At 52.8% G+C, this 18,942-nt stretch overlaps 1 protein-coding gene across 1 annotated transcript in view; it reads left to right on the top strand.

The window, feature by feature from the left end:
* The window catches only part of LOC127574488 (fibrocystin-L-like), a 140,967-nt gene that overhangs the window by 90,943 nt on the left and 31,082 nt on the right, over positions 1 to 18,942 (top strand). Inside the window, 14 exon segments of the mRNA XM_052023512.1 lie at positions 319 to 571; positions 1,447 to 1,612; positions 2,734 to 2,888; positions 4,192 to 4,348; positions 4,816 to 4,972; positions 5,346 to 5,425; positions 7,150 to 7,279; positions 8,039 to 8,168; positions 8,505 to 8,743; positions 9,058 to 9,194; positions 9,791 to 10,814; positions 11,994 to 12,185; positions 14,120 to 14,271; positions 18,463 to 18,625. Coding sequence (XP_051879472.1) covers positions 319 to 571; positions 1,447 to 1,612; positions 2,734 to 2,888; positions 4,192 to 4,348; positions 4,816 to 4,972; positions 5,346 to 5,425; positions 7,150 to 7,279; positions 8,039 to 8,168; positions 8,505 to 8,743; positions 9,058 to 9,194; positions 9,791 to 10,814; positions 11,994 to 12,185; positions 14,120 to 14,271; positions 18,463 to 18,625 — 3,135 coding nt within the window.

The following is an 18,942-nucleotide window of genomic DNA, read 5'->3' as shown; positions in this document are numbered from 1 at the left end:
AATGCGCACCCAATGCATTGCCCTGGAGGTGACTACTGTCAGATCTTTGCTCTACTTCCTGTCAGTGGCCCTTCACTCTGGAAACTTGAACTTGTCCTCAAGGACCTGCCAGAGGTGTGAAGGATGGTGGAGTAGGTTAGAATTACATGGAATTTACACACAGAATTAGACCAATCACCCCAACGCTGCATGTGAGCTCCTCCCCCCACCTCACCCCCTCACCACGTCTTCTCGCTGCCTGTTCCTAATGCTCATACTTCTTCGCCTGGAATACACTGAACCCGAGAGATGTTTTAACAACTCTGCTGTTTGTTTTAGGTGTAAGTGGAACAAGACTCACCATCCTTGGGCAAAGTTTGGGATCTGTTGTCTCTGATGTCACGGTGTCAATAGATGGTGTCTTGTGCAGTGTGATCATGGCTAACGAGAGCTGTGTGGAGTGCACTGTGGGGCATCATGCTGGGGGCACCTTTCCAATCCTCCTGGAACATGCCAGGAGGGGATACGCAGCCTCTGCCTTCTCATTTCAGTACCAGCTCAACATAACGACTGTCTCTCCAACTGAAGGCAAGTATAGAGACTCAAATCCTTTTAACGTTTTGAACAGGTGAATTAGAAGCAGGAGGAGGCCATTCTGCTCCTCAGGCCTATACCTTGAGTTAATAAGATCATGGCTGATGTGTTGGTGACCCCGCTCCACATTCCCATCTACCCCTTTCACCACTTGTTTACCTCTGCCAAAAAAATTATCTAAAGATTCTGCTTCCACCATCCACTGAGGGAGAGTACCAAAGACTCACGATTCCCTGAGAGAATATTTATCCTTAATAGATGACCCCTTCTCTTCAAACAGTAACCCTCTATTCCTTCAATCTCCCACAAGCTGAAACTTCCTTTCCAAACACCCCTCAGGATCTTTTGTTTCAATTTCCCGCTTGCCCTTTTAAACTCCCTCGGATACCAGCCCAGCCCATCGAACCTTTCCCGCAACCCATGTAGTCAGAGGGAGAACATACAAAGTCCACACGGGCAGCACCAGAGGTCAGGATTGTGCCCAGGTCAGTGGGGCTGTGAGATGGTGGCTATACCAGCTGTGCCACTTTCTGCCTGTGCTACTGGATGGAGAAGTCCAGCTGTGTAGTTCATCCACCCATTCCTGCACCATCCAGGTGAATCAGTTCCCCGCCTCCTCCAGGGCTTCATGTCCTGATGGTGCTGAGCTTCTGTCCTCCACCTGCAGCTAAAGCAGGCTTTTATTCTAGGTAACTTTGCTGAGTGCTGCCCTGAATTATAAAGCCCAGAACCCTTACACTGGTTTGTGAACCCACCCTGCCCTGTGGGTCTCTCTGTTCCTGCACCCTCTCTCGGGTTGGACACTGCACTGACAATAGATCCGGTTGTCGGAGCCTGATTCTAACTGTGCATCTTTTCCTCATTCTCAGGCAGTTTCGGTGGTGGCTTGGTCCTGACGGTGAGGGGCGCTGGATTTGACAGACAGAAATCACGGGTGTTTGTGTGTGATAGTGAATGCAGAGTGGAGCCAGCAAACTCCAGTTCCAGCAGCCTACACTGCCACCTGCCTCTGAATAATGGTGAGGACCCACACACCACAGTTCACAGAGACCCCCCAGACTTTGTCCACTTCAGACTGGGCATCCACCACAGCATTAGCATTGCTGGGGAGGGGAGGGGGCTCAGTCTTCTCAGTTCAGATCTGCTTCTGTCGCTGCATTATCAATTTAAACTTTATTTAATTTATACAGCATAGTAACAGGCCCTTCCGACCCAATGAGCCCACGTTACCCAAATACACCCATGTTAACCTACTAACCCATACATCTTTGGAATGTGGGAGGAAACTAGAGCACCTGGAGGAAACCCACACAGACACAGCGAGAACATACAAACTCCTTACAGTGGAAAGAATTGACCCTCAATCACTGGCGCTGTAATAGCGTTACACTTTTGCTATATATTCCTGACAACTGTCCATTCACACATGTGGCATACCCTCAGTATCACACCTCCCACAATGTGGCGCTCCCTCAGTACTGCCCCTCCCACAGTGTGGCACTCCTTCAGTACCGACCCTGCCACAGTACGGCGTTCCCTCAGTACCACCTCTCCAACAGTTTGGCGATCCCCCAGTACCAACCCTCCCACAGTTTGGCGATCCCCCAGTACTGCCCTTCCCACATTGCAGTGCTCCCTTAGTACCACATCAAAACGTCAGTCTAGGTATTGTCCTTAAGGCTCAGGGGTTACACATGACCATAACCCTCTGGTTTAGATTGGAGAGAATATGAGATCCACTGATTGAACATTTTATCCCTCTGTGAGCACCACCAATGTCAATTACTTCCCACAGCAGATCTGTGTCTATGGTGCACAAAGTGTTTCACTGGTGCAGAGTGTGGTGTGTGAGGTGGAGGGTGCAGCAGTTTGTTAACGTTGCCGATCTGTGCTGGATCAGCTTCCTCCTGCACAGCTGCTGAGAGCACAAGTACAGGTCACACAGCCCCTCAAACACACCAACCTCCGAGTGAAGAGGGGAGGTTTATACTCGATTCTCCCAACACTTCACAGAACAGGAGCATCATTCTGTGGATATTGACGGGTTGCTTTTAGTTATTAAGAGAAGATGAGAAGGGAAATGATTATTGAGGTGAGATATAGTGATGTGGACTGACCCCTGTGACACCTGCCTGTCCAGGGACTGGACTTCAGCAAGAGTGCAATGTGACCGTTGCAAACAGTGAAGCTTCGAGCCAGCTGCCCCGCGCCTTCACGTACATGTCGGTTTTGACCCCCGTGGTGACTGCCATTGAGCCCAAGCGAGGAGGAACGGCAGGAGGCACCAAACTGACCATCACAGGATCTGGCTTCAGGTGAGTGAAGGTCCCAGTCCAATCGGACATCATGTTCAGAAATAACCTGGAAATCCTACAGGTATTTTCACAGTCCATTTTTGTTTGGACAGTTTGTTCTTCAGTCGACATGTTAGTTTCCATCAGACATTTCCAAGTGCAATAATTGTTCTTTAAAATGTATATTTTAATCCCAAATATACTAAAGGTAGTTTAACCTTACCACTTTGCTTTCGTTGAGTGAGGCTCTGATTTTGAGCCTGTTCCCATTGGCTGACTTCTTGCTATGATACATTTCCACTTTGCTGCCTGGTACCTCAGTGTAAGTGTCTTCAGTCTGACCAACCCTCCACACAAGCTCTCGCTTGTAGTGACTTGAAACAAGCAGATCAGAGGTATACTGCGATCTCTGCATCACTCTCCAAACAATCTGTGCAGGGAGTCTGACAATGCCAGCTTAGGTTTCAGTGTTGTGAGAGGTTTAGAAAAGATCTCTACATTCAGCCCCTGAGAAACTTGACCCACGCTGTGTGGGGAGTGAACCACAAATGAGAGGTCAGCTGACCTCTGGTTCTTGCATCTCTTGGCCTTGAAGAAACATTCAGGGTGTCACTATTGTCCACAAACACAACTGAACCAGCCACACAAAGAATTGGGCTACAGGAGTATGTCAGAGACAGGGTATTTTGCAGTGAGTGACACCTCAAAGACCCTCCACCATCTACAAGGCATGAATCATAAGTGTTAAGGAACACTCTCCACATGCCCATTGAGTGCAGCTCCAACAACAGTCAAGAAGCTCGACACCAACCAGTTGAAAGCAGCCCTCTTGATTAGTACATCATCCACCACCCTATACACTCCCTCCCTCCACCACCGGCACACAGTGGCTGCAGTGTGCACCATCTACAAATGCACTGCAGTTACTCACCCAGACTTCTCCAACAGCACCTCCCAAACCTACGACACCTACCACCAAGAAGGACAAGGGCAGCAGGCACAGGGGAGCACCACCATCTGCAGGTTCCCCTCCTGTCACACACTGTCCTGACTTGGAGACCTATCTCTGTTCCGTCCTCACCACTGTCCAAATCCTGGAACTCCCTCCCAACACCACTGCAGAGTACCTTCAACAGAAGTTCAAGTGGGCAGTTCGGCCCCACCTTCTCAAGGGCATTTAAGGATGGGCAATAAATGCTGGCCTTGCCAGTGATACTCAGATCCCAAGAAATAAATGAAAATAAAGTACCCAGCACCCCTACCTCCCTCCAGCTATGGTCACCTGCAGTGTCTAACCCTCCCACAATGATGGTTTCTCTTGTAGTTCCAGCATAAATGAGACTTCTGTCACCGTGGCTGAAGCTGCCTGTGAGATCCAGTCTGTGAATGAAACCAGCATTGTATGTATCACCGGTGCACAGTCCCCTTCCCAAAAGACCAAGGTCAAGGTCAACATAAGGGGAAATGGCACTGCCAAACTGGTAAGGGAACTCGAGGTCATTGAAAGACAGCAGGGGACAGAAATTTGTCCAGGAAGGTGGGATGTGGGGTGGGTGGGTTATGAGAAGGTTGGGTGGGATGCAGGGAGGTGTAGGGCCTGGGAAGGTGGGATGTGGGGAGGTGAAATGTGAGAAGGATGGGTGGGACGTGGGGATTGGTTATTTCCTAATGTAAGATGTCCCAGTGCAAGCGGGTTGCAATTTTGGACGTCAGTGAGATAGGACTTTGCCAAATTGGGAGACAGTAGCACTGGTGTAAAAGCTGATTGGAGTTTGGAAGAGAGAGAGGTGATATCTTAGTGGGAGTCATGGGAAATGGTGTTAAGGTAGAGGATCAGCCCGCATCTTGAGAAATGGAAGAATAGGCTGATGAGTTGAATGGCCTAATGCTTCCATTTCTCATGATCTGGTTCTCATGTTTCTCACCTTCTATTCGTTATTTTTGGTAGGACTTTGCCGATTACTACTATGTCGATGTGTGGTCATCACGGTACACGTGGGGAGGTCAGTCACCCCCTGAGAAGGGCTCACTGGTCGTCATCACCAAGGGACAGACCATCTTGTTTGACCAAAGCACACCCGTGCTGAAAATGCTGCACATTCAAGGTGACCACACACAGACCTCTGCTGCTGGCCCCCAGCTGTGCTGCTGCCATGGAACTTCAGCAGGGCTCAGGGAAATGGGGACACAGTGCTGTAGATTCAGGGACCCACAGGAGACACAGCGGTGGGGTTGTATTGTACAGAGACACAGCGGTGGGGTTGTGTCGTACAGAGACACGGTTCCTTGTATGTGTCGCCTCAGTACAGCACAAGGTTACACCAGAAAAGGACCAGGCCATTTGGCCCTCTGCTCCATGCTGGCATGTGTCTCCATCTTCTCTCCTGGTGGATTTACCCAACCAGGCAGTGTGTGGGCAGGAGGGTGGGGCTATGGAGGAGATCAGAGATCACTGCCCTGAACCTATTGTGTGTGCAGGTGGGTCACTCGTCTTCGATGAGGCAGACATTGAACTCCAGGCCGAGAACATTCTCATCACAGACGGCGGGCTACTCCAGGTAATGGGTTGGGGAGGGGGGTGTGTTTGGGTGGTGACAGCGTGCTGGGGGACTGGGATAAATCTGGTCCATAGCTCATTGATACAGGGAACAGCACATACATAATGTGAAGAGAAAGTTGGGACTGGCATAGATGTTCATACTGGTCTAGGGGCAGTGACTTCTTGCAGGCTGCAAGTCCTCTGATTCCTTGTTGGCCAAGTGGGTTGTCTGTCACAAAGGTGGACGTATCACCAACCAGTGTGATGAAAATCAATAAAAACTGCAGATAAATGGAAAACAGAAAATGCTGGAAACACTCAGCAGGTCAGGCAGCATCTGTGGAGAGAGAACCAGTCAACATTTCAGGTTGGGAAACCCTTTGTCTTGTAATGGCACACTAGGAATGCATCCAACCGGAAGCACCAGCCCACTCTGGAAGACCTTCATACTGGACCAGGTGAACACAGGAGGAGGCCATTCTTCCCCTCCACCCACTCAGTGTGACCATGATTACTGCTGTGCCTCATCTCTTGAGTCCCTCGCTCTCCAACAGTCCATGGACGTCAGCCCTGAATCCACTTGGTCAATCCTTACAGCCTATGGGAAGGGACATACCAAGGACCCCCTCTCTCCAGAGACTGCAGGTACCGACTTACAGAGCCCCAGCTAAGGGGGTCTCCATTCTACCTCCACAGCGTTCCCTGGTGACCACAGCCACCCTGACCTGGAATCTCTCAGTCTGACTGGTTGTTCCCCACTCGTCTGGCACCGTGGTCAGCAGATGGCCGGACGAGTCAAGAGCCTCTCCTCACTGTGACTGTGAGGGACTCTGGCCCCTTCAGCAGAGAAATAGTGAGCCACAATGGTGACAGGTTGGAGGGGTGGGGGGGGTGGGGGTTGGTGTTGGCTACCAGGTCCCTGCGAGGACCACTTATACTGAGATGAGAAGTCCAACGCTGGAGGGAGAGGCTCCTTGGGATGTCCCATGCCGGAGGGAAGGGCTCCTTGGGATGTCCCACACCGGAGGCTGTAAGGCTCAACCAAGAGGATTCAGGGCTGATGTCCATGGCGTGCTGGAGGGTGAGGGACTCAGGAAATGAGGTACAGCAGTAGTCATCGTCACACTGTGTAAGTGGAGGGGCAGAATGACCTCCTCCTATGTTCATCTGGTTCAGCACGAGGCTCTGCCAGAGTGGGCTGGTGCTTCTGGTTGGGTGCATTTCCAATGTGCCATCACATGACGAACCTGAAATGTTGACTGTTTCCCTCTCCACAGGCGGTACCTGACCTGCTGAGTGTTTCCAGCATTTTCTGTTTTCTATTCAGCTGCAGTTTTTGATTCTCATCCCATTGGTTGGTGATACATCCATCTTTGTGACAGACAACCCATTTGGCCAACAGGGAATCAGAGGACTTGCAGTCTGCAAGAAGTCACTGTCCCTAGACCAGTATGAATATCCACAGCTGTCCTAACTTTACCTCTCTTTTACACTCTTATGTGCTAGGAGGTCCCAGACATAGATCCACACTTCCAGGCCCTGCTTGCTGAGAGATGGAGAGCAACAGCTTCCAGAAAATAGGGGGGAATCAAGAGCTGGGACTGTCCCCCTCCTGGGGAAGGACATTTAGGAGTCCAGCCACAGGAGGGTTGTTCTTGGTCTCCCTGCATTGGACACAGAGGGACTGTGATGCTGAGGAGGGAGCTCAGCAATTAAAATTCTTTTCCCATTTTCCCGGGCTAGGTGGGAACCAACTCAACGCCCTTCCAACATAAAGCCATCATCACCCTTCATGGCCACGTGCGCTCCAGGGAATTGCCCCTGTACGGATCCAAGACTCTGGCTGTTCGAGAGGGAACATTGGACCTCCATGGTAAGCCTCCAAGTGCTGAGTGTGCACAGCAGTTTCCAAAATACACCCCAGCTTTCAAATAGCAGAAACACGCTGCACTCAACAGCACCCTTACCCCAATTGAACATCACAGGGCCATTCACAGCAGGATAATCAAATCAAGAGTGATGACATGTCACTGAAGCAGTATCAGAGAGGTGACCAAGAAGCAGACTGAGAAATTAATGTGGTATTGGTATATTATTGTCACATGTACCGAGATACAGTGAAAAGCTTTTGTTTTTTTACCATCCAGACAGATCATATTGTACATAATTACACCGACGTAGTAAAAAGAAAACAGAATGCAGAATATAGTATTACAGTTACAGAGAAATGTAATACAGGTAAACAAATAAAGTTCAAAGGCTGTCATGAGGTAGATTGGGAGATCAAGAGTTCATCTTTCAGCATGTGAGAGGTCAATTCAAGAGTCTAATAACAGCAGGATAGAAGCTGCCCTTGAGAGTGGTAGTACGCGCTTTCAAGCTTTTGTATCTTCTGCCTGGTGGGGGGGAGAAGAGAGAATGACTGGGGTGGGCGGGGTCTTTGATTACCTTGGCTGCTTTACCAAGGCAGTGGAAGTGCAGACCATGGAGGGGCGGTTGGCATATAGGCATGAAGAATGCAAGTCCATTCTTTGGAGAGCATCAATCCCAATCCTTCAAGGGAATGTTTATCTTAACCCGTAAATTTGAGATTTGCTTTGCTGAGGCTGTGATTTCCATTCTCCTCACTCAGGTCTGCCCGTCCCTGTAACCTGGACTCACCTAGCTGAGACAGCGGAGGCAGGCACTTCAACGATTACACTACAGGAAGCCGTGAGCTGGAAGGCAGGGGACCAGATTGTCATTGCAACAACTGGAGGCAGGTAGGTCCAAGATGTTCTGGCACATTGGGTGACCACAGCTGGGTGGGCCGTGTGAAACCTCGCCAGGGCCACCAGGGTCCACAGTGCAGAGTCTGGATCCAGTTCTGGGATCCCAGCCCACCACAGGTACCTCCTGGGAGTCTGTCACAGTGGGAGGGGTGGTGCCGAGGGAGCACCACACTGTGGGAGGGGCTTGGTTCTGCTCATTCTGGTGTTTCTGTACAAGGAGATGTTCACTTGCACTGAGACCCTGGGGTGGGGCTGTGGCTCCTGGGTTCCACCCCACCCCTCCCCAACTCCCATTTACAACCTTTAAACCCATCCTTCAACGTGCAGGCACAGCCAGAAGGAGAGTGAGCAGAGGACGATCAGGGGTGTGTCACCGGACGGGAGGACGCTCAACCTGACGGAGCAGCTGAGATACCAGCACCTGGGCATGGTGCTGTCCCTCGCTGGGGCTGTGCTGGAGGCTCGGGCAGAGGTGGGGCTGCTGACTCGTAACGTGGTGGTGAGAGGCTCCAACAACGTGGAGTGGAACGACCACATCGAGCAGTGTCCGGACGGGTTCGACACTGGTACGTAGGGAGTGACCCACCCATGGGGGATGTTGGCTTGCTGGCAGGGTGGTAGAGTGTGTGTGTGTGTTTGGGGGCGCGGGAGGGCGGTACAAAGTGTGGAGGTCGACTCACCCCTCTCCTTTGGCCCATGGGGGGGTGGGGGGGGTGGAAACCATCGATGGACAGGTGTGGGCACCTGAACATCAGTTCCCCACACTGATCGCACCCCCAAACACATACACGCACCAAAGGCCCTCCATTCACGTGCATTGACACCCCCACACACACAATGACCCCTCCCCCCACCCACTGATCCCCACCTCTCTCTGCAGGTGAGTTCGCCACCCAGACCTGCTTCCAGGGGCGGCTGGGGGAGGAAATCGGAAGTGATGAGTACGGAGGCTGCATCATGTTCCATTCGCCGCGTCCAGACCAAGGGCTGGTGCTGGGCAGGATAGAGTATGTCGAGGTAAGTCTCACCTCCCAACCCCACCCTCCCCAACCTCTCCTCCATACCCGACCCTACTCCAACCATCCCACTCCATCCTCCCACCCGCTCCCCCATCCACCACCTCCCCTCGCTGTTCAACCACAACCCCACAACTGCAACAACCCAGCACCCCAAACTGGAATGGTTGGTTATCTGAGATTGTTAACCAGTGTATCTAATGGAACTTTATCTCCACTGCCCCCTTCTGCCCCCTCCTTCACCCACTCCCGCCCACTCCCACTGGTCCCCTCTACCACCCATCCCACCCCCCAATCCCCTGCCTCTCCCTCCCAATCCCCTGCCTCTCCCACCCGCTCTCCTCCCATCTCCTCCCCCACCCCCACCTCCTCACCTCCTCACCCCCCCAACCCATCTCCCCCCCACCAACCGACCTCCTCCCTCCTCCACCGCCTCTCCTTCTGCAACTCCCTCCCCCACCCCCTCCTCCCTTCCCCATCTCACCCCCCCCACACTCTCTCCCCCCCACCCTTCCCCACTCTCTCCCCCCCACCCTTCCCCACTCTCTCTCCCCACCACCCCTCCCCACTCTCTCTCTCTCCCTCACCCCTCCCCAGGTGTACCAGGCAGGCCAGGCCTTCCGCCTGGGCCGTTACCCCATCCACTGGCACCTGTTGGGGGACCTGTCCTTCCGCTCGTACGTGCGAGGCTGCTCGATCCACCGGACCTTTAACCGCGCTGTCACCATCCACGGCACTCACCGGCTGCTGGTGGAGGACACCGTGGCCTTCGACGTGAAGGGAGGCGCCTTCTTCCTGGAGGACGGGGTGGAGCGGGGCAACGTGCTGCGGCACAACCTGGCGGTGTGGGTGCGCCAGAGCTCCAGCCTGCTGAACGACGACCTCACCCCGGCCGCCTTCTGGGTGACCCACCCCGGCAACACCCTGCAGGGCAACTCGGCGGCGGGGGGCACCCACTTCGGCTTCTGGTACCGGCTCCTGGAGCACCCCGAAGGGCCGTCGCGGCACCAGGACGTGTGCCCGCGCAGCCTCTCCCTCGGGCTCTTCCGCAACAATTCAGCCCACTCCCAGGGCTGGTACGGCCTCTGGGTATTCCCGGCCTACCACCCGAGCAGGAACGGCCGGTGCTCGGACTGGAGCCCCCGGCCCGCGGCCTTCGGCTCCCTGACCGCCTGGAACTGCAAGAAGGGGGCGGAGTGGACAGAAGGAGGGGCCCTCCAGCTCCATGACTTACTGCTGGTCAACAACGAGGAGGTCGGGGTGGAGGTCCAGCGGGTGCTGAGGACCCGCATCGGTGGCTGGGGCCAAGCCGCGGGGGCCCTGCTCAGGAACCTGACCGTGGTTGGTCACATCCCGGGTCTGGGCCCCCCAGTCTGCACCCGCACCGGTCTGGTTCTTCCCATGGACCAGGGGCTGACCGTGGACGGGCTCCACTTGGTGAACTTCGACTGGTCTGGCTGCACGGCCCTGGGGCTGGCGACCATTACCGGGGAGTGCCCGGAGGGCTGCGGGGGCTGGGGCGTGAGGTTCAGCCGGGTCCGCTACTTCAACACCTCCAACAAGGCCGCCTTCCACTGGGAGCATGAGGCCGTGCTGCACGACATGGATGGCTCCCTCACAGGTGAGGGAGGTGGGATCCATGGGGAGAGAGGTGGGGCTGGGTGACAGGGAGAGGGGTGTGGTGCTGAGAGAAGGGAGGTCGATGGGGGTTGCATGGAATGGGGAGATGGGGGGTGCTATCTGGAGGGAGGGGTGTTCTCATATGGGGAGAAGGTGGGTTGGGTGACAAGGGGAGCAGAGAGGTGGGTGATTCCCATGGTTTTAGAGGTGGGACTTCCCATGGTTAGAGAGATGGGACTGGGTGACAAGGGGTGCAGTAACTGGGAGGTGGAGAGGGGTGAGATAGGAGGGCTGGGGGGTGGGTGAGGAAAGATGGGGGTAAGGATGATGGGGACAAGGTGACCTGGCAGGAGTAACAATGGAAGCTTAGCAACAGGAAGATGAGGAGCAGGGAGGGATGAGAAGACTTGGGAGTACGTGGGGAATGGAAGACAGGGTGGCTGGGAATGGAAGACAGGGTGGCTGGGAAAGGAAGCAGTGTGGGTGTGGGACGGAGGGTCAGGGAGATGGGGGCAGATGGGGAAACGCGATGACGGAGGGGAAGGTCTTGTGAACTTGAGTCTGCCTCAGGGTGGGGGGAGGTTTGGAATGACTCCCATTTATCCACCCCCCCCCCACCCTCCAACGAGTGATGTTGGAAGGAGAACCCAGATGGACCGTGGAGAGTGGGGACCACGGAGCTAAGGTCCCTGCCCCATCACCAGCCCCCATCTTCCCTGTATTCCCATCTCTGAACTTCACCTTGATCCCTCCCAACGGGAATAATTCCCACACTCCCTGTTCACTGGGGAAAGGTGCCCCTGAATGTATCACCACTGACTGAGGGAGGGGTAGTACTGGGGGAGATTCACACTGTGGGAGGGGTAGAACTGAGGGAGTGCCCCACTGTGGGAGGTGGGAGGCAGTACTGAGGAATTGTCACATTGTGGGAGGGGTGGTACTGAGGGAGAGCCGTGCTGTGGGAGGGGTGGTACTGAGGGAGCGCCGCGCTGTGGGAGGGGTGGTACTGAGGGAGAGCCGCGCTGTGGGAGGGGCGGTACTGAGGGAGCGCAGCGCTGTGGGAGGGGCGGTACTGAGGGAGCGCCGCGCTGTGGGAGGGGCGGTACTGAGGGAGCGCCGCGCTGTGGGAGGGGTGTACAGACTCTGTGTAGCTGACATGTAATGAGTGCTGCCTTTGCAGGTGGTGCTGGGTATAATGTGGTCCCTTACAGTCGGATACTGGACCCAGCACGGTGCCAGCAGTCAGCGGAGTGGAGCCAGGGATACGCCGGCGTTGTGTGTGACTCCACTGTCACATTCCATCGCCTGTCTGTCCACGACCCCTCTCCGAACGCTCTGAGGGGACGGCAGATCATCCTGTCCAACACTCATGGTACGTCTGCTCCCACTCACTGCTGCCCTCACCTCCTCCCCTCCCCCTCCACTGCAACCCTTCCGCCTCCACTCCCACCATCCTCTACCCCCTCCGCTCCCCTCCTCCCACTCCCTTCCCGATCCCCTCCTTGGAGCATGAGAAATCGGCGTTGGGTGCAGCTGGAGGGGATGGCCCAGCAAGGATCGTGACAATCACTTGAACTTGTCCTGTGCCCTTTACTCGTTAATGTGGCTCAGAGCTCACAGATGAAGGAATCAAGCTTACTGCAGTTGCTGGAAACCTGAAATAAAAACAGAAACACTCAGCAGATCAGGCAGCATCTGTAGAATGAGAGACACACAGTCAACGTATCAGGTCTACATACCTTTGACAAAACTGGGAAAGAAAGTGATTCAAGTTGGTTTTCAGTAGGAGAGCAGGTGGGGGTGGGCTGTGTAGAACCAAGGGAATGTCTGTGATAGGATGGGTGGAATTGGGTCAGTGGGGACAATTCCCAGCACGTTAAGCTCCTTGGACTGTGTGACGAGTCATTACTGGTGAGGTGGTGAGGTGCCCTGCAGACCAGACTCTACAAAAGAGAAAGGAAAACTGAGCCTCACAGGGACCATCTTTCCCCATCCAGCTCGCTTCCCTGAGAAATTCTGCTGGCTCCCTGCGTGGGAAGTGCAACAGTTCCAAGCTAACAACCTCTGGCTGAAGCCTGAGCAGTGTATGATAGCTGAACCCAGCAAGGTTGTGGGAAGTCTGCTCAGGAAAGTGTGCTGATTTTGAGGAATCTGTATCTTTTCCAATCTGAAATTGTTTTATTTTGAATTTTACAATTTTCTTGTACTCCTTTTTCATCCTGCATGAACATTATTGGGATTTGATTGGTTCATAGACACACTGTGACACACATGTGTTTATATTGGAAGTCACATTGTAAAGTGTTTCATAGTTGGGCACCATATGAGCTGTTACCAACAAATCAACTGCTGGAGGAACTCAATGAGTCAGGCAGCATCTGTGGAGGGAACTGGACAATCGATGTTTCAGGTCAAGACCCTTCATCTGGATTGAAAGGTAGAGGGGAGGTAGCCAGTATAAAGAGGTGAGGGGGAGAGGAGGGGCGGGGTAAGAGCTGGATCCAGATGAGGAGGGGTGATAGGCAGATGGAGGAGGGAAGAGTGGAGATAGTGACAGAAGCTGGGGGGGTAGATGGGTGGAGATACCAACGGGCTGCAGGTGATGGAATCTGATAGGAGAGGAAAGTGGAGCATGGAAGCAAATAAGGGAGGTGGGGAGGGCAGATGGGAACAGTAGGGTATTGGTATTGGTTTATTATTGTCACTTGTACCGAGGGACAGTGAAAAACTTGTCTTACAAACCGATCGTACAGGTCAATTCATTACACAGTGCAGTTACATTGAGTTAGTACGGAGTGCATTGATGTAGTACAGGTAAAAACAATAACGGTACAGAGTAAAGTGTCACAGCTACAGAGAAAGTGAAGTGCAATAAGGTGCAAGGTCACAACAAGGTAGATCGTGAGGTCATAGTCCATCTCATTGGGAGGAGTGTGTGGATGATGGGCAGATGGAGGGGGAAGAAACAGGGTGATGGGGGGTTGAGGTGGGTGTAGGAGGAACTGGGTAGATCAGGAGAAGAGAGAAAAGGGACGGGGGGGGGGGGGTTGCAGTTTTCCTGAAGTTGGAGAATTCAATGTTCATGCCATTGAGTTGTAGACTACCCAGGTGGAATGAGGTGCTGTTCCTCTAGTTACTGAAACAGATCACAAAGTGGGGCTTGTAAATTGCTGCTTAATAGAATATTGTAGTCAGAAAGGAAAGTGTCCGTGTGCACCTGAGGGACAGAGGTGGATGGAACTGTGTTGCATAGTTTATTAAACCAAATGACAGCCTGACCCAGCATTTTATTGTGTGTTGATACAGGGTACAGCATTCTCTCCTTCCTACATCGACGTCTAACCCATGGATCAGGTTGGATGGCCCTTTTACCCAACAATCAGACTGTTAGTTGGCATTTCAAGGACGTGGATCACATCACCGAGATCTCCTACAGAGCCACCTTTTACCACTTCACGGTACTGGCAGATTTTGTTCGAGACCCAGTGTTAATGGGTTAGGTTGTGTAGGAGGTGACATCTCGAGCTCAGAGTCAGTCCTGAGGTAGGACAGGAGGGGGGAAAGAGGGAGACAGCCCTGCTCATGGAGATCATGGGCTGGCAACTTGGTATTGGTATTGGTTTATTATTGTCACTTCTACTGAGGTACAGTGGAGAACTTGTCTTGCATACCGTTCATTCATATAGATCAATTCATTACACAGTGCTTTGACGTAGTACAGGGTAAAAACAATAACAGGATACAGAGTAAAGTGTCATAGCTACAGACCAAGTGCAGTGCAGGTAGACAATAAGGTGCAAGGTCATAACAAGGTAGATTGTGAGGTCAAGAGTCCATCTCATCATATAAGGGAACTGTTCAATAGTCTTATAACAGTGGGATAGAAGCTGTCCTTGAGCCCGATGGTATGTGCCCACAGGCTCCAGTATCTTCTGCCTGATGGGAGAGGGTAGAAGAAAGAATGACCTAGGTGGGTGGGGTCTTTGATTATGCTGGCTGCTTCAGCAAGGCAGTGAGAGGTAAAGACAGAGTCCATGGAGGGGAGGCTTGGTTTCTGTGATGTGCTGGACTGTGTCCACAACTCTCTGCAGTTTCTTGCAGTCCCGGGCAGAGCAATTGCCATACCAAGCTGTGATGCATCCAGATAGGATGCTTTCTATGGTGCATCGATAAAAGTTGGTGAGTGTCAAAGGGGACATGCCAAATTTCTTCAGCCACCTGAGGAAGTAGAGGAGCTGGTGAGCTTTCTTGCCATAGTGTCTACGTGGTTGGACCAGTACAGGCTATTGATGACGTTCACTCCTAGGAACTTGAAGCTTTCAACCCTCTCGACCTCAGCACCATTGTTGTGGACAGGTGCATGTAAACCGCTCCCCGCCCCCCCCTCACCTTTCCTGAAGTCAATGACCAGCTCTTTTGTTTTGCTGACATCGAGGGAACGGTTGTTGACATGACACAATGTCACTAAGGTCTCTATCTCCTTCCTGTACTCTGACTCATCATTATTCGAGATACCGTCCACTAGGGTTGTATCATTTAGATGGAGTTAGATCTGGCCACGCAGTCATGAGTATATAGGGAGTAGAGTAGGGGGGCTGAGGATGCAGCCTTGTGGGGCACCAGTGTTGAAAATAATCGTGCTGGAGGTGTTGCTGCCTATCCTCACTGATTGTGGTCTGTTGATCAGAAAGTCAAGGATCCAGTTGCAGAGGGAGGTGTTGAGTCCCGGGTCTCAGAATTTGCTGATGAGTTTGCTTGGAATTGTAGTATTGAAGGTGGAGCTGTGGTCAATAAACAACAGTCTAACATAGGTGTCTTTCCTGTCTAGATGCTCCAGAGATGAGTGTAGGGTCAGGGAGATGGCGTCCACTGTAGACCTGTTTCAGTGGTAGGCGAATTGCAGTGGGTTGATTTTTTCCAGGAGGCTGGAGTTGATGCGTGCCATGACCAGCATCTCGAAGCATTTCATGATGGTGGATGTCAGAGTCACCGGTCGGTAGTCATTAAGGCACATTACCTTGTTTTTCTTAGGTACCGGGATGATAGTGGTCTTAAAACAGGTGGGAACCTGAGATTGAAGCAGGGAGAGGTTAAATATTTCTGCAACTGTCCCCGCCAGCTGATCAGCACAATACCTGAGGACATGGCCAGGGACGCCATCCGGGCCAGATGCTTTCCTTGTGTTCACTCTCTGGAAGACTGATCTTACATCCTTGACAGTGACCGTAGGTTCAGTTGCATTGGAGGCTGTCAGGGTGGGTGGTGACAAACCAATCCCCTTCTATTCAAAACATGTATAGAATGCGTTAAGCTCATCAGAAAGGGATGTACTGTTGTTGACTGTGCTGCCCAACTTCTCTTTGTAGCCTGTTATAGCATTTAAGTCCTGCCACAACTGACGGCTGGTCTGGGACTCTATTTTGAACTGGTATTATCTCTGGGCATCTCTGATAGCTTTACGGAAGTAGTATCTCGATTTCTTGTAGAGGTCAGGGTCACCTGATTTGAATGCTGCAGTCCTCAACTTCAGTAGGGAGTGGATCTCCCGGTTCATCCATGGTTTCCAGTTTGGGAACACCAGTATTGTCCTCTTTGGTACACAGTCTCAACGCACTTGCTGATGAAGTCCGTGATGGTGATGACACACTCATCAAGGCTGGCAGCTGAATCTTTGAACATGGACCAGTCCACTGACTCAAAGCTGTCGTGTAGAAGCTCATCTATTTCCTCAGACCAGCACTGCATGACTTTCTGTACTGAATCCTCCCGGGTTAGTTTCTGTTCGTGTGCAGGGAGACAGAGGACAACCTGGTGGTCTGATTTACCAAAGTGAAGGCAAGGGGTGGCGTGGAAGGCATCCTTGATGGTTGTATAGCAATGGTTAAGGGTGTTACGGCCCCTGGTACTTTGGTAACACATTCTTGATGTTGTCCTGGTTGAAGTCACCTGCAATAATGAAGAAGGCCTCAGAGTATCCTGTTTCAAGGTTGTTGACCACAAACTATAGTTCATTGAGTGCAGGCTTCATATCCATCTGGGGTGGTATGTTGACTGCCATCAGGATAGCTGAAGTGAACTCCCGTGGCAGGTAGTATGGTCGACACTTCACTGTTAGATATTCCACGCTGGGTGAGCAGGAGCTCGCCAGGACTGTCACATCCAAGCACCACGAGTTATTGATTAAGAAGCAGACCCCTCCGCCTCTAGCTTTGTCCAATTCAGTGGATTGAGAAACCCTCAGGTTGCATGGCACAGTCAGGTGAAGCAGGTGTAAGCCACATTTCGGTGAGACATAGTACACAGCAGTTCCTCAGTTCTACTTTGGTAGGTCAGTCTTGCCCTTAATTCATCAATTTTGTTCTCAATGGCCTGGACGTCAGCTAGTAGTACCCGTGCTGTTTCAGCCTCACCTGCAGCCCAGCCCTCTTACCATACTTCCAAGAGAAGTGGCTGCGACTCGTCGATCCTGGAAGTCCTGGAGTGGAGCCAACTGGCAAGTGACAGCTTGGTCAACACATAGGGGCACAAGGCCAGGGCTTCATGTCCCACTCCAGGGACCGGAGCACTGAACTGACACTGACTCTCCAGTGTGGTGCTGAGGTGTGATCTGGGCCACCAGCCAGCAGAGATGGCCCAGGGCTGGTGGGGATGAGTCACTGGCTCATTGTCGAGGTCTGTTCATTGGTAGGTTTTGTTCCGTAGGTGTGAGAGGAGCGTGAGGGGGACAGGCAGGCCCAGGGTAATCTCATTTCGGCACCATCCAGAGACACTTGGATGTGGCTGCAGTTATTTCCCTGAGTTATCATGCTGCCTGTGTGGGGTTTGTATGTTCTCCCTGTGACTGCGTGGGTTTCCCCTGGGTGCTCTGGTTTCCTCCCACATCCTGAAGATGTGCAGATCAGTGGGTAAATTGCCCCTTAGTGTGTGGGTGAGGGGTAGAATCTGGGGGGAAGGTTGTTGGGAAAGTGGAGAGTATAAAATGAGATTTGTGTAAATGGGTGCTTGATGGTCGACATGGACTTGATGGGCCGAAAGGCCAGTTTCTCTGCTGTGTTACTTTCAGGCAATGAGTCAGGCTAGGTTTGGAAACCTGATCACAGGAGAGGAGGTCAGAGGGGGACAGAAGGAGGGGAGAAACAGTCCTCCCAGTTGTTGAGAGCTCGGCTCATCCAGTGCCAGGGGAACGTTCTTCTTCCCACTCCCAGTCCTTCTATTTCCCGAGACTGTAAATCCATCACATCCTGCAACTGAGGATCCCAAAGATCGTCTCTTTATCCCAGTCCCCAGCCTCACAGTAACACCCACCGACCCCACCCTCACAATGGTCGCTTTCTTCTGGGAGGGGGTGAGGGGTGGGAGGGCAGGTCACATGTGAGATCAGGCTGGGAGGGCAGGTCACGTGCGAGATTAGGGTGAGGGGACAGGTCACGTGAAGTCAGGGTGGGAGGGCAGGTCATGTGTCCAATCTGTGGTGAGGGGAAGGTCACGTGTTCAGTCCATGATGAGAGGGCTGGTCACATGAGGTCAGGGTGGGAGGGCAGGTCATGTATCCAGTCTGTGATGAGGGAGCAGATCACAAGTTCAGTCCATGGTGAGGGGACAAGTCATGTGTCCAGGTCACACTGAGCTCTGCCCGTGGTGTTTTACAGGACAGTGACCACGTTGTCATATCCCACAACCTGACCCAACGCCCTGACCATGTCCAGGTGATGGATCTACAACAAAAAGCCTCCCTCCAGCCCCTGGGATGGTCCCACAACCAGAATGGCGACTGGTACTTTGATTCAGACAACTTGACCTTGTACTACCTGGGTAAGTCGGGGCTCGCTGTTGATCGGCACGGTAACACACATCCTGGGCTCTCCATGGCCTGTGGACTCAGTGGTACAGGAGGAGGCTTGCAGAGCCAGTGGGGCAGAGTGGATGGCACAGAGCACCCCAGGGGTGGGTGCAGAATGGGAGTGACCCTGGAATGGAGGGTGGGGGTGGAGGATGGATGTGATCCCCAGGGTGATATGTGGGGGTGGTTGGGGGTGACCCCGCAGGGTGAAGGGCAGAGATGGAGGGTGGGAGTGACCCCCAGGAGGGTGACCCAATTCAAGCATTAGGATTTGATTTCCTTTTCATAA

This window comes from Pristis pectinata, chromosome 9, assembly GCF_009764475.1.
Source record: "Pristis pectinata isolate sPriPec2 chromosome 9, sPriPec2.1.pri, whole genome shotgun sequence".
Classification (NCBI taxonomy): Eukaryota; Metazoa; Chordata; class Chondrichthyes; order Rhinopristiformes; family Pristidae; genus Pristis; species Pristis pectinata.
The sequence above is the reverse complement of the archived record's forward strand: the minus strand, read 5'-3'. Positions and strand labels throughout refer to the sequence as shown.